The sequence below is a fragment of the Diorhabda carinulata genome, chromosome Y (assembly GCF_026250575.1).
Source record: "Diorhabda carinulata isolate Delta chromosome Y, icDioCari1.1, whole genome shotgun sequence".
NCBI lineage: Eukaryota > Metazoa > Arthropoda > Insecta > Coleoptera > Chrysomelidae > Diorhabda > Diorhabda carinulata.
The window spans coordinates 12,377,546-12,393,055 of NC_079473.1; the positions used below are offsets into that span (position 1 = coordinate 12,377,546).

At 34.2% G+C, this 15,510-nt stretch overlaps 2 protein-coding genes across 2 annotated transcripts; one reads left to right on the plus strand and one right to left on the minus strand.

The window, feature by feature from the left end:
* Positions 1–969: 969 nt before the first annotated feature.
* Positions 970–3,197, minus strand: LOC130902969 (uncharacterized). The gene is made up of 2 exons (XM_057815254.1): positions 2,643–3,197; positions 970–2,540 (listed from the first exon to the last, which is right to left on the minus strand). Exons 1-2 carry the CDS (start codon positions 3,055–3,057, stop codon positions 970–972), a joined length of 1,986 nt encoding a protein of 661 aa, XP_057671237.1. The 5' UTR covers positions 3,058–3,197.
* An 8,584-nt stretch (positions 3,198–11,781) lies between these two features.
* On the plus strand, positions 11,782–12,888 carry LOC130902970 (uncharacterized). Its single transcript, XM_057815255.1, has one exon. The coding sequence runs from the start codon at positions 11,782–11,784 to the stop codon at positions 12,886–12,888; it is 1,107 nt and encodes a 368-aa protein (XP_057671238.1).
* Positions 12,889–15,510: the final 2,622 nt, after the last annotated feature.

Consider the following 15,510-nt stretch of genomic DNA (forward strand, 5'->3'; position numbering starts at 1 on the left):
TACCAATGTCAATGAGTTGTTTAGAGAATATGTTTCCAGATTGGTCATTTTGCAACTCGACACGCATATTCTTGCTTATTGAGTTCATCAGCTGGCGTTGATCGTGGAATCACTGGCAATGTTTGACGAAAATCTCCTGCTAATAAAATCATTGCACCACCAAATCGGTTATTATTGCTCCGTAGATCTTTTAAGGTTCTGTCTAAAGCCTCCAAAGATTTTTTATGTGCCATCGTGCATTCATCCCAAACAATCAATTTACATTGCTGCAAAACCTTTGCCATTGCAGAGTTCTTCGAAACGTTACAGGTTGGAGTTTTATTGCTTTGCATATTTAATGGCAATTTTAGTGCTGAATGGGCTGTTCGACCACCTTCAAGCAAAGTTGCTGCGATTCCCGACGAAGCGAGTGCAAGTGCAATTTTATTTTGTGAGTGAATTGTTGCTAATATTAATGAAATCAAAAAAGTTTTTCCTGTACCACCAGGTGCATCTAAGAAGTAAATCCCTCCAGTTTCATCATTTGTTACTTTCATAAGAGTTTCAAATACATACTTCTGTTGTTCATTTAACAGTGGAAGATTTGTTTGAATTAATTCTTTCAAAGCGTTGAGATCATACAGTCTTTCTCGATGCAACTCTTGGTTAAAAGCGTCATGCATTGGACGATTGGGCGCGGTCAGGCCTAATTGAATTAATAGTTTGTTTGACATAATCAAGCACATGTCCTCAATTGAAATCAATGCTTCATTGTAAATTTCTTCACTGATTTGTATATTTGGATTTCCCATTCTATTCCGTATTTGATACAAAATATCATCACACATATAATCTTTGTACTTGATCCACAAATCAATTGGGTTTGATGGGAAGCATGTAGATATGATTATAGAAAACAATGTTCGTATTTGATGAGCGTGTGATGATATTATAGCATCATTGAGAGTTTGATCCCAATGAGCGTCATTTTCAAGTAATTGCAAACGTTGACAGGCTTCTCACAGGACAGGATCCACACAATTCACCATCAACAGTTCGTAACTGTTGGAATGATGTTGCGCCACGTACATTGACTAATAGCAGTCGTAAATAAAAACATTCATCATTGCTTGGATGTACTGAATAAATCCGGCCAATCGCATCGGTGGAATATATATCTGTATATCCTGGAACTGGTTTTCCTTGTTTCCGTCGTATAAATCTCCTTGAGGATTGATTCCAGGTATAATATTTTGGCATTTCAGAATATAGCAATGTTTGTGCGAAATCATCGTTTTGGCATGTCTCAAAAAAACTGGTTAATGTAGTAGATGGTGGCTGAGCAGCTCTTTGTACTGCGTTCTGTGTTGTAAAATACACTCTTTGTCCATTTTCTAAATGCACAGCTAAGTGAACAACAGAAGGGTGTTTCTCATGAATAGGAAAAGAAAATATTCGCCAAACTGCTTCATTACTACTGACATAGCGGCCCATTTGGTATTGGGTAACTTCATCATTGGAATTCTCTGCACCAATTCCAATCACAGCCATATCACTCCCTTTGGTTACATATTTGCAAATGTATTTAATTGATTTCACTGAATGGCAAGATTCAACGTTGATGTGTGCTTTGAATGTCTTTAATAAAATGGGTGAATATGGAACAATCCAACGATTATCTATTTCAATATCTTGTTGATTTAATTTGACAATTGTTGATTTTCCATTGTCTGCTGTCGATCTGCGACGATACAATGGATAACCGTCATTACCAGTAATTGTTTCCGATATTAATGTCCGTGGATATCGTTTTGAACATTTACCATCCATCATACACGGTGAATTTTGATTAAGAGTTCCACAGGGACCATGTATCATGTGTTTGATAACTACCTCATGTAATCCAGGATCTACTTGTACATCAGGGATTTCAGCTGATATCACTGCATCAACTTCATTTGGCCTTATCTTTTCAACCAACCAAATCAAAATGTGTGCATGTGGCAATCCTCGTTTCTGCCACTCCACAGAATACATCCAGCAGCGTGTCTCACCAAACACATTATGTTTTACGATGAAATCCATTAATGATTTCAACTTTTGTCTAAAGACTGTGGCTGTAATATCATGACGATCAATGGGTGATTGCCCAGAGAATAACTCCTGCTTGATTTCTATCCATTGCGGATTGCATGTAAATGTGATGAACAAATCTGCTGTACCATAATGACGAACATACGACATGGCATCTTGAGCATATTCGTGCATATGCCGAGGGCTTCCGATGTATGTTGCTGGAAGAATAGTCATCCGACCGACATTCTGTGCATTTCCATCAGTATTAATCGCATCTCGAAGGTGAATATACTCTTCAGATCGGAGTTTGGTTTGATTCAACCTGATGAATGTTAATCTCTCCGTTTCAATTTTAACATACATGTCAACAACATATTTGTGATATAATCGCCGACATTTCAATATGTGATTATCTTCATTTTCCCGAATCATTAGGCGGTATGAATAATAGTTCATTGAACTGACTTTTTTGTTGGTTTCAGAACCTGTAAATAGATTTTGTTTTAATAACATTCAAATATAAAATTAAAATACATAATATAATGACTGAAATATTATCGCCATAGCTAAACTAATATTTTAGTTACCTGTAATGGGATTTATCATTTTTGTTGAGAAATCGTAGCCATCTTCACCTTGCCAAAATATAATGGGATATTGCAGTGCATCATATGAGCGGTGTGTTTCCTTTATACGTTGTAATTGATCATTCCGACGATGTAAAACAATATCACGGGATTCCAAGTTTTCTCCAACTACAACGATAGCAACTTCATCAATAGTTGGTGCATTAAAACGTCTTGTATGTTGACCTGCAGGTGTTTTATCAGCTCTGATTACAATTTTGTGATTATCGGATGGCATCAGATCCAGGGCAGTTTTAAACAATATAATCAATTGATTGTGTTGATGAAATAAAGTTTGTAATTGTTCTATAATAGACCTCTTTACTAAATTGTTATGTGCACAACGCAGATCAATTTCTTGTGGTGAATTGCCCATAAAATAAATTTGCAGGAATTTGTTGTCGCTATCTGACACTGGTAACAGTGAACCTGCTCTGTGATATATTTGCCCTTGTATCTGTAAATAAGAAAAATATTATGGTGTGGTATAAATTAATGGATTGTCAGTGACCAAACTTAAATAATATTTGATCTTAAAAAGTATATATTTAGTTTTAACTAATATCTATCAAATATATAAAATATAATAAAAGTGTCACTGAAACTGAATCACCATATAATATGATGACTAAGTGATATAATACATACCTTGAAAGTTGGCATAAAATTTTCCCGAACTACATTTGTTGCCCCAAATGAAGTCATTTGAAAGCAATTGTTATATTGTTGGATATGTGTCAAAAAGTGTATAGAATCTGTTCCTATTCCTGAAACCAATGAGTACAATGGTTCTGGTGGTGGATCCAATGGTATCAATTTCACTTTACCATTTGCGCAACACAATCCATTGGCTTCGTTTTTGTATTTTAATGCCTTACAGTATGAGCAAACCGAGTTCATAGAACCAATAACAACACATTGGTAGTTACTGTAGTCAATTGACACATCGTAACTGAAAGCAGCTCGATTCAAACTTGCGCGATTATTAGTTGAATGTCGCGCTCGCGCTTCACGCGTTTGTGATATCCGAATTCTTTCACGTTCATTTCCGTCGTCAGGTTCTTGTGCAGTACGATTAGATCGGTAATTAGCTTGGTTTGTAGCATTTCTGGTTCTTCTACCTAAATTGCTTCGTCTTATAGGAGGCATATCAAATATACATTATTTTTTCACTAATCACGAACTAATCAAACACTAACTAACTAAACACTCTGCAAAAAACACGATATACGAATTTGTTTCGTGTATCAGTTGACAAAAGCAAACTCAGTAGATTAGGTAACAGACAACTTTTTTTTTTAATTTGATATGACTTGAAGTCAAATCCTTTTAAGCCGTACGAATTGTTTTTTTTTAGCCGTACGAATTGTTTTTGTTTGGATATTAAAAATAATAAAGTACTGTTGCTAACGCGATTTTTGTTTGACTGATGTAATGACGTGGAAACTGCTGCATTTTATCTCGCGTGCCGAAACTAATACAAAAGAAACGCGAGTTTCGGAACGCGACATTAAACTCCTCCAACTATGTATTCTGTGCTCCAACGCACACACACACACATTGTTTTGATAGATATGATCTTTGACGTTAGGAACACACCTTACAAAAGAAACGCGAGTTTCGGAACGCGACATTAAACTCCTCCAACTATTTATTCTGTGCTCCAACGCACACACACACATTGTTTTGATAGATATGATCTTTGACGTTAGGAACACACCTACATTGCTTAGACAACAGTGAGTGCTCAAATTGACTACGTTTTAGTTACAAATCATTTGTATGGGAAAAAGAAAAGAGCTATTTTTAGGGTTTTTCCAGCAATAATTCTAATTTTTCTCGCCGTAAAAACCATCCTTGAACTTCGAACATTTTAAAAAAAGATTTGGCCAAATTGGTCCAGGCGTTGTTGAGTTATGCGCTTACCAACACATTTTGCGATTCATTTTTATATTATAGAATATATATATTATAGAATATAGAATTACAGACTCCAAAATTACTCTGGACTACCTGAATAAAACGGTGAGAGTAATCGAACACACAAGGGTTGTATGGGAACATAGAAGACAAAACAAACCAATCATACAATGCCACATCTATCAGCTCTGGGGCCACGCTACCTCAAATTGCGGTAGAACGCCGAGATGCCTGAAACGCGCGGGGCAACATCTTACACCAGAATGTGTTAAAGAAAGATCGCTTCCTGCCCGGTGCGCCAACTGCAGAGGAGACCACCCTGCAAACGCAGAAATTTGTCCAGAATTCATAAAAAGGAAAATATGGCTTGAAGAAAAGAAATCAATCAATCTAAAATCCAAAACCACCACCACCACCACAAAATATATCCCAGCTCCTATTCCAACAAACAACCCATGGACAAAAAGAAACAACAATGAAGATTTTCCCAGCCTCCCATCCAAAAACATTCCCCAAACAATCCCCCAAAATGAACAGCCTCAAATACAATCAAAAACAACAAACGTTCAACCCAGACCACCCAACAATGATATAACCAAATTCACCGAGCTGAACAACATGTTCAAAGAACTTCACTCCTTGGTAAACTTGGACGAACTAACCAGAGCCGTTGCTGATCTACTAGAGGAAATGAAGAAGGCAAACAATAAAATGGAGAAATTTACGATCTACAATAACTTTGTTACTGTAGACAGCTATGACATCTAGGCAGGTAGGTGGTAGAACAGTATTTCAAAAACGATTTAATCTTAAAATTATATTCTGTAATGTACGTGGAGTTTATAGCAAACTCCATCTCATCAGACATTTTCTCGACATTCACAAACCAGATATTTTCTTTCTTATCGAGACACTTCTTAAACCAAATAAATCAATTAACTTTGGAAACCAAGAATATCGTCTCATTAGACAAGACCGCCCCGCCGATGCCAACGGTGGTGGTATCGCATTGTTAATCAAAAAAGGCATAAATTTCCAACTCTTGCAACAAAATAATACATCAATTGAGCATATCCCAATACTCTTAGATAATAAAATTAAAATAGTCGGTATCTATAATCCTCCCGGTAATACGTTAAAAGAATTGGACTTTCACAATATCACAAAAACACACAACAAAATTCTGATAGTAGGTGATCTCAATTGTCGACATCCACTGTGGGATCATTACGCTAAACTCCCTAATAAAAACGGAAATACTCTTTTGAAATTTTGTGACAATTCTGATTGTATTATATTCAATACTGATGAACCAACGCATTTTCCATACGCAAACTTCACTCCCAGCACACTCGACATAGCCATAGGGAAAAACATTAACAACATACACAAAATAAAAACCCTAACAGACTTCAACTCCGATCACGATCCTGTCCTTATCCATCTGAAACTTTCACACAATATACATAACCCTGTCATTACAAAAACATACGATTACAGCACTACAAGCTGGGTAAAATTTAGAAAACACATAAATGAAAACATCACAATAACAGACAAAATAGAAAATACACAACACTTAACAAAGATAATTGGAAATCTTCAAAATATTATCATCACAGCAAGAAATCAATCAACTATATTAAAACCAAAAACCCAATTCCATAATACTCTCCCAGATCACATCATACAAACAATACACGAGAAAAACAAAATAAGGAGAAAATGGCAACAAACTAGGCACGATAACGATCATTCACTACTAAAACACTATCAACACACAATAAACAACTTGATAAAAGAACACAAAAACAACGAATTTTTTGAACACCTTACAACCAGAAAACAACTCGCTATGGAAAATCGCGAAACGTCTCAGATTCAAACAAAATGAATTTAATAAAATTATTAGTAACGGACATACGTTTACTAATGAAATCGAAATAGCGGAAAAGTTCGGAGAGTATTTTCAAAACAACTTTATAAATTATTCACAACACACACAATACCACCAAAATATCACACAATCAGTTCATCAATACCTGATATTCATTAAACACTTTAAATACACAAAACTTAACAACTTGTACAGAAGTTTACAACACAATACAACAATTAAAAAATAAAACAGCCCCGGGATCAGACGGGATACCTAACATTTTACTCAAAAATATACCAAAAAAAGCAATAGTACAACTTACATACATAATAAATTTCATTATTAAAACTGGTCAATACCCGGATATGCTCAAGATTGCCAACATCATACCAATAATCAAAGCTAACAAACAACCATGTTATGTGGATAGCTACAGACCAATTTCCCTACTGAATAATATAGCAAAGGTAATTGATAAAATAATCCTTAAAAGATTACAAATATAATAATACTATACCTTCCGAGCAATACGGATTCAGAAGCGGTCACAGCACAGTGGCTCAAATCATCAGAGTTCTAAATTATATTAGAGAAGGCTTCCAAAACAAAGAAAAAGCAATTATGGTCACTATCGACATACAGAAAGCATTTGACTCCGTATGACCGGAGGGATTAGTTCACAAATTAATCAAATTAGGTATACCAAGCTATTTGATCAAAATTTTAAATTCATACCTAACGAATCGTAAATTCTTCACTAAAATAGAAAATCACACAGCTGGACCATTTTCAATACAAGCTGGAGTACCACAAGGCTCTGTGTTATCTCCTTTGCTTTATTCCATATTTATCCATGATCTACCAACTTCCCCGCAACTTCTTACCGCCATATATGCCGACGACACCTGTTTTGTATCGACAGCAAAGAATCCAGATCACGCATTAGACATCGCACAAAATCACATCAACACAAAAATTATACCATATTTACACGAACACAAATTAGCCATTAATGCATCCAAAACAGAGTATTTATTACTCAGGAGAATACTCACATACGCAGCCCCAGTTTATTATAACGGCTCCAAACACAATTTCAACTCCCTGCAAGTGATACAGAACAAGTGTTTACGGATGGCGATAAAATATAATTGCTATCCCAAACTACCCAGAAAGACGTGGTTACATGACAAAGCCGATATACCCACTATTAAAGACTTTATAACAAAAATCTCTACAAATTTTTACAATTATTGTCTGCCAAACGATCTTCGTAAGAGCCTCAAAGACGCAAATCGTGCAGAAGACATCCGAGATAGTGGGTGTAGGCTTCTGCATGGGTCGCTAACCATATAACAAGGTTGTTCAACTCCAAACGTTCATTCATCACAAATGTATAGAATATTTCAATAATTAATATCAAATAAAACAACGTCAGTCATGTTGTCTTCTCGAAAAATATTCCCCCAGTCGATTTTGAAACTCTGTTTTTCAGCTGCTTTCCAGAGATAACCCAGTCGAAAGATGCTGGGAATCATAAACATATATTAGGGACAAAGTTATTTTTAGAGCGAAAATGTATGGATAATGTTGAAGAAACAAGGAGCCAGCTTAATACTTCAGACGCACACAATACATGTAGAGATCGCCAGACCATCGGCATACACATTTCATATTGTTATTTTTATATGTATTGTTAATTTGGGAATCATAAACAGAATAAAGAACCTTTTTAATTAATTAATAAGACATCCCAGAATCTCCCACAGACCTCAGGGGAGAGGAAGGAGTCTGCGCGCGAAACTGTGACGCGAAAGAGGATGAGGACCTGTCGAAATGACAGGGGGTGGTGGAATGTCCTTCCTCGCACCCACTCGTGGATTTATCCGGGGGTGGATGCCTAGAGGGACGGGCTCGTCTCAAGGGAAAGTGTTTGTGTGTGTGTGTTGGCATCAATTTTGAAAGGTACTCCTTATAACATAGGCATTAGACCAAAACCATTCTGGCCTAGTCGAAAAATATGATCAATACAAAAGAATAATTACAGATTTTTGAATAATGAATTTTTCAAATTTTTTGCACACCAAGAGCACTGAAAATCAAATATTTAAATAACTACTGCGGAATGGTAGAAATTTTGTTAAATTGAGGTGTGGCTGATAGAAATAATAATTATGAATTACATTTGCTAACTACAAGACAAATGTTACCTTACTCTTTCTCCATGAATCACACGGATGTAGATGTAGATACAAAATAGATATACAAAATATAATTAAGTATATTAATGCCTGCAACCCTCATAATGACAACGAGAATTGCGCGGTTCGAAATATTTACAGTGGTGAACTTTCTGAAGAAACTTGTAGGCAATGTTTCCTAAATATAACAGAAAATGGAGAGGCCCTGTTAAGAACGTACGAAAATGAGCGATTCGTACTCGTAAAAAGTTATCTGATCCTATTAAAAAAATTTAATTTAGCAGTTTTGTAAATCCCGAAAAAGAAAACAAGAGTAATTCTAATAAAAAGTTGCAAAATGCAACAAATATAAGTTTCATTGAGAAAACATTTTTGTTGGCTAATGAACGTGGATTTGATGCAAAAATTTTAGCATCTTTCGAAATTTTGAATTACTGCAAGTATCGCTGAAGGTTTTTAGATAGACAAATTTTATAGGGAGGGGCCAAGAGCCCATTTACCCTTTGACAAATGAATTCTCACCTCATTTCTATATGATACTTAGGACTTTACAACCTTTTTGAAAATTATCCGAAGAGGAGTTGCCGAAGGAGGACCAGAGTTATTTTTTACTTCTAGAGGCAAGATGCCCTCCCCTAGTACTTAGTGACAACTGTCTTTGTTCTTGAAAATATTTTCTATATTATTTGAGTATAAGATCATGTGCTGAGACAACGTCATGTAATGTAATGAGCTTTGCTTTAGTGCCCACAGTAGTGGCTCTTCAAGGAGTAAAAAATGTGTGTTTAATTAATTTTAGGCCATTTACCATCTATTAGTCATGTTGGATACCTGACATTTGTCATGATCAGAAGGATTACCTACCAGCTTTACAAGAAATAAAAGCTCAATCTCAATTTATGGTTGTAACACCTCATTTTCTATATTTCAGGTACCACAAGCCCCCTCCATAATCATCTCTCAACCAAACACAAGGATGAATGAAAGAAGTTACAAGAGGCAAAGAGGACCAAAGAGGAAAAAAAGAAGGCAGAAGAAGCTCAACCCACCCTCCCAGACACAGTTAAAAAATTGAAGGAATGCAATGTGTTTCGATTGTACAAGCTAGGTGGACAAAAGCCATGTTCAGAAATCTAAAATTTGGTATTGGAATAATATAAACAATACTCCAAAATATTGTAACATAGTGTTTGTTTATGTTTGAAACACTCCACCTTTTGAGTAGTGAGGTCCAAAGGTATGAATCCGTGTCAACATTGAATTCCAGACGTCATTTCTAACACAAAAATCGAAGTGTTCCTAGTTTCATAAAAATTTAATTGTTGGAGATGGATATTTTTTTTCTTGTTTTATTATTTTATATATATTTTTATGTATATATTTTTATGTATATTTTATTATACCATACCTCTAAGTCGAGGTTGACGGCGTGTTTGATTCATAACAGAAAAATACTGAAAAAAAGTGGAAAAATATATGATAAAGAATAGGAATTCTATAAGTGAAGTTGAGTCTTTCTATAATAATTGAAAGCACTGTGGAAATCTGCATATTTGGTGGTAACTTTTAATTTTCATGAAAGATAACCTCAAAAATGAAATGCGAGATTTGTAAACAAATCAAAGTTAAAAATAAGGACCTTTTTGATTGTGATGGATGTAGAGATGCAATATGCAAAGATTGTGGAGGGCTTACAGCATCAGAAGTAAAAGTTTTACAGCTTTCTTCCCGAGTAATGAAATTATACTGTCAAAAATGTAATAATCAAAAATCCTTGGAGTTATTCAATAAGTTATTATTGAGTAAGGAAACAATAATAGATGATAAAACAACAATAATTAACCTTCTACAAGAAGAAATTGATGAATTAAAAAAGAAGTTAGCTAATGGACAAGGTGATTACAGTCTGGCAGTGAAAAAACAGAAGGAAGAAGTCATAATAGTGAAACCAATGGATAGTGCCCAAACAAGTGAATCTACAAAAAAGACAATAGAAGAAAAAATTAATCCCAGTGGTCTTGGAATTGGTGTATCAAAAATTAAGTACATACGAGATGGAGGAGTGGCAATAAAGTGCAATGAGAATGGAAAAGAAAAGGTACAGAATGTGTGCGAAAGCATTAAAACTTCTTTGGGTCATTCATATAAAGTAAATATACCCGAAAAGAAAAATCCTAGGATAATAGTATTTAATGTAGATCCAAAAGAGTTAGAAGATGAGGACAGTCTCATAGAGAAAATTATTTTACAGAATTTGATAAATACTGAGCTAGAGGAGAGAGAATTAAAGATAGTGCATAAAATTAAAACATACAGAGGAAACATGAATGTCATTCTGCAAATGGATGTACATACATACGAATGCATTGAGAATAGGAAAAAACTACATATAGGATGGAAAAGTTGTTTTTTCAATGACAGTCTAAATGTAAAGCAGTGCTATAACTGCTGGAAGTTTGGACATCTCGCGAAAGAATGCAAAAAGGAAACACCTACATGTCAAATATGTGCAGGAGAACATAAAGCAATTGAGTGTAACTCAAGAGATATATGTTGCGCAAATTGTAAATATGCAGCAGAAGTATTAAAAATACCACACATTGATAGTAAACATAAGGCATATGAAAAAACCTGCGAAGCGTATAAAAGAGTAGCAGAACAGTTACAAGAAAAAATAAAATATCCTGAAATACATAGAAGAAACAACATAATATAGCAACCAGGAACAAGTATCTTATATTTAAATATACAGGGATTAAGTACACACAAAACAGAGCTAACGTGGATTGCAAATCAAAATAAACCAAATATTATATGTCTTTCAGAAACACACGTTACTCAAGATTTTACCTCAAATGAAATAGAGATTATAGGATATAACTCGGTAATTAGTTTTTCTACAAGTGCTCATACAGGAGGAACAATAATATACATAAAAAAAGGATATAGGTATAAAGAAATTCTTAATATAAGTGATAATAGAAATGTATGGATAACAGGAATTGAAATTGTCTTGGAAAAACAAAAATATTATCTATATTCTTTATATCACTCACCGAGCACAAGTGATGCAGAGTTCTTAAATAAACTTGATAACTTCATGGAAAACCTGAACCAGGATGCAATTATTATAATTTTGGGTGATTTCAATATAGACCTGGCAAGTAATCACTTTTATAGTATTAAACTTAATGATCTAATCGCAAAGCATGGTATCTACCAGCTGATTGATAAGTATACTCGAGTAACAAGGATATCATCCACAAAAATTGATCTTCTTCTCACAAACCAAAAGAATATTAACTACGAAGTACTAACAACCCCTAAAATTACCGATCATTCAATTATTACAGTAGATCTTAAAAGTAAATATATTGAAAAACGTAAAGAAAAAAGTTATAGAAACTACAAATCTATGGATGTAATGGGATTCCAACTTAAACTTATGGACATGGCATGGCCTCAGTCACAAGACACAAACAAATTAGCTGAATGTTTAATCGATAATCTACTATGTGCACTAAATCAGTTTGCTCCAGAAAGAACAGTGGTATATACGGAAAAATTTGGAGATAAGAAGTGGTGGAATGAAGAGATAAGTAATGAAATTAAACTAAGATATCATCTATATCAAAGAGCCATAGTAACAAAAGCTGATGAGGACTGGAACAATTATAGACAACAAAGAAACAGAGTTGTATCAATGATCAGAAATACGAAAACTAATTATTTCAATGATAAGATTGACTTGTTGAAGGACGACCCCACAGAAATGTGGAAAACAATAAAAAAACTTATAAATTCCAAAACAAATGAGGGACCTAAACCCGAAATAATATTTGATAATAAACGAATCACAGGTAAAGAAATAAGTGAACAATTTAACATATTTTTCCTAGACAGTATTAAAGAAATAGTGAAAAATAATAATCAAAATGAAATTGTAAGTAATATAGAAGTTAAATGCGTAATGGAAAAATTTAAAATTTTAGAAATGGCAGATCTACGAAAAATAGTAAAAAAGATGAAAAATAAAGAAAGTAATACTGATGGTATCACGGTACAAATATTAAAATACGGGTTTGAAGCAATAGGAGACAAATTTCTTAAAATAATTAACAGCAGCATAGAGAAGGGAATTTTTCCAAACTCTTGGAAGAACAGTATGGTCATCCCAGTTGAAAAAGTTAAGGGTACTATTAAATGAGTTCAGGCCTATTAATATGGTACCACCATATGAAAAACTCCTTGAAATATGTGTTAATGATCAAATAGTGAAATATATTGAAGATAATAAAATCTTTACTGACTATCAGACAGGTTTTAGGCATAAAAATTCGTGTGAAAGCGCTTTACAAACTGTGATGTTTAATTGGAAAGAGGCATTGGAAGAGGGTCATCTTGTCGGTGTAGTTTTCTTAGATTTTAAGCGTGCCTTTGAGACAATCTCCAGGCAGCTACTATTACACAAAATGGAAAAATATGGGTTTGGATCATCCATTCTCAAGTGGTTTCAAGATTACTTAACTGATCGGACTCAAGTAACTAAGTATAATAATATTTCAACCGCTGCTCAAACCACTTATGGTGTACCACAGGGAACGGTGTTGGGACCCACTCTATTTATTCTATATATAAATGACATTGTTAAGGCTGTAAAAAAGTGTAGAATTCAGTTGTTTGCTGATGACACTATGATATATACTGTGGGTGATAATGTTGATGAAATAATACAAACACTAAATGAGGAATTCAGTAATTTATTTGAATGGTTGAATAACAACTCACTCAGACTTAATATAAATAAAACTAAATTGATGATTCTGAAAAATAAAAATAAGGTATTGACTCTCAATGCAAACAGTGTAGTTAAAATAGACAATGAAATGGTTGAAAGGGTAGTACAGTATAAGTACCTAGGTTGTATAATAGACGAAAATTTATCGTTTTCTGAGCATTATAAATTTATAACAAATAAAATTGCTAAAAAAAGTAATGTATTAGGACGTACGTCACAAAACTTGAGTTGCTGGTCTAAGTTAACTATTTATAAAACTATCATTGCTCCACATTTTTATTTTTGTTCCACATTGTTATTTTTGATGAATAATACCCAGATAGATATTTTACAGAAAAAACAAAATAAGGCATTACGTATGATTCTGAACTGTGACAAATATACTAGAATAACTGATATGCTAAAAACAACAAATCTTTTAAGTGTAAGGCAAATTATAACTTATAACACTATGATATTTATTTACAAGATGTTGAATGATTTAGTACCTAAACACCTACTCCAAAACTGTAAATTTGTAAGAGATATACATAAATATGATACACGGTCACAAAATAATTTTTATATAAATAGGGTATCTACTAATTTCAGCCAGAATAGCTTATTTTACAAAGGTTTAAAGCAATACAATAAACTGCCTGAAAGCGTCAGGCATTCGGGTAGTCTGTCGCAGTTCAAGAATTTGTGCAAAACATTTATAAGAGAGAATATTGTTATATAAGTGGTAGCTATTTTTCTGGAAGTACTGTATTTGATTTATTTATCTTCTTTCTGTGTGAATATGGAATTTTGTATATGTATATGTTCTAGCCAAGTGCTATTAATAAAGATTATTATTATTATTATTATTATTATCTTTAAAGGAATCGTATTGACTTGTACCCATTTGTACCCGGGCTAATTTTTCTATATATAATAGCTGTACCTTCCCCATTTATAATAAGATGTGTTATAGCCAGCACATTTGAGTACATTTTTTTTTATTCTAGAGTACTTTATTTCGAGGCGGGACTTTTTCGAAGAATGGTTGAAGTACTCAAAGGAAGATAAAAACTCTTTCCTCTTTAAGTTCCTTACGTCCAAATTTAATTTTGAAAACCTTACCAGCGACTCTGAAAGGCAAATTAAAATGAGGTTGGCGAGCTATGCCTCCAAAGTTTTTGATAAATGGGTCGCTGCGGGAAAATCAAAGCAGCGTTTTTTGGAAAATAACGAAAATTGGTTGGAAAAAGGAATCAAATTCGAGGTTCGAAGTACTGTGCCGCGACCTTCCACATCATTTCAATCAAAATCATTTTGGGTTTGGTTTTTCAACTCTTCATTCGTTGTTTCGAATGTTTGTTACACATTAGCTACAAAATGAACATTAAAAAATGGCAGGCTAGAAGCGCTGAAGAAAAGACAAGTGTAAAACAACGCTCCGAAGAAATTAAACTACGTTTCAAACAAGAAATGGGACTAATTGTGGACAAACCAAAGCCAGGATTCGGCTCAACTAATGACGGAAACACCTCTCGCCAATTTTTCGGCAACCCTGAATTGAGTGCACACTATGCAATGGGATAAAGATGATCCCCGACATACAGAAATGAATCGCCGAGTCTGGGTTATCATCCTTATTCTATTGTTGAGGAATAAGGTTTTGTCGATTTGATGAATTATACTGTTCCTCTCTATAAAATGCCATCCAGGAATACAGTTTCTAGAAATATCATCCCGAAAAAAAATTAAGGAATATCAGAATGATCAACCATCTTTGTCATCTGTTTCTTTCACAACTGATGTATGGTCAGACCATAGAAATAGCTATTTGTCAATGACAGCTCACTATGTAAATTTGGATTTTAAATATAAGTCGTTTTGTTTTGGCAATGACAAATTGTCAGGGTTCCACACAGGCTCTAACATTAGAGAAGCCCTAGAATCTAAATCTAAAGAATGGGGCCTCAATGAACAAGTGCCTATTTATGTCCTAACTGATAAATAACTGCTGCTGTGGCTGGGCATCCTCGTTGGAATGCTCGGAAATGT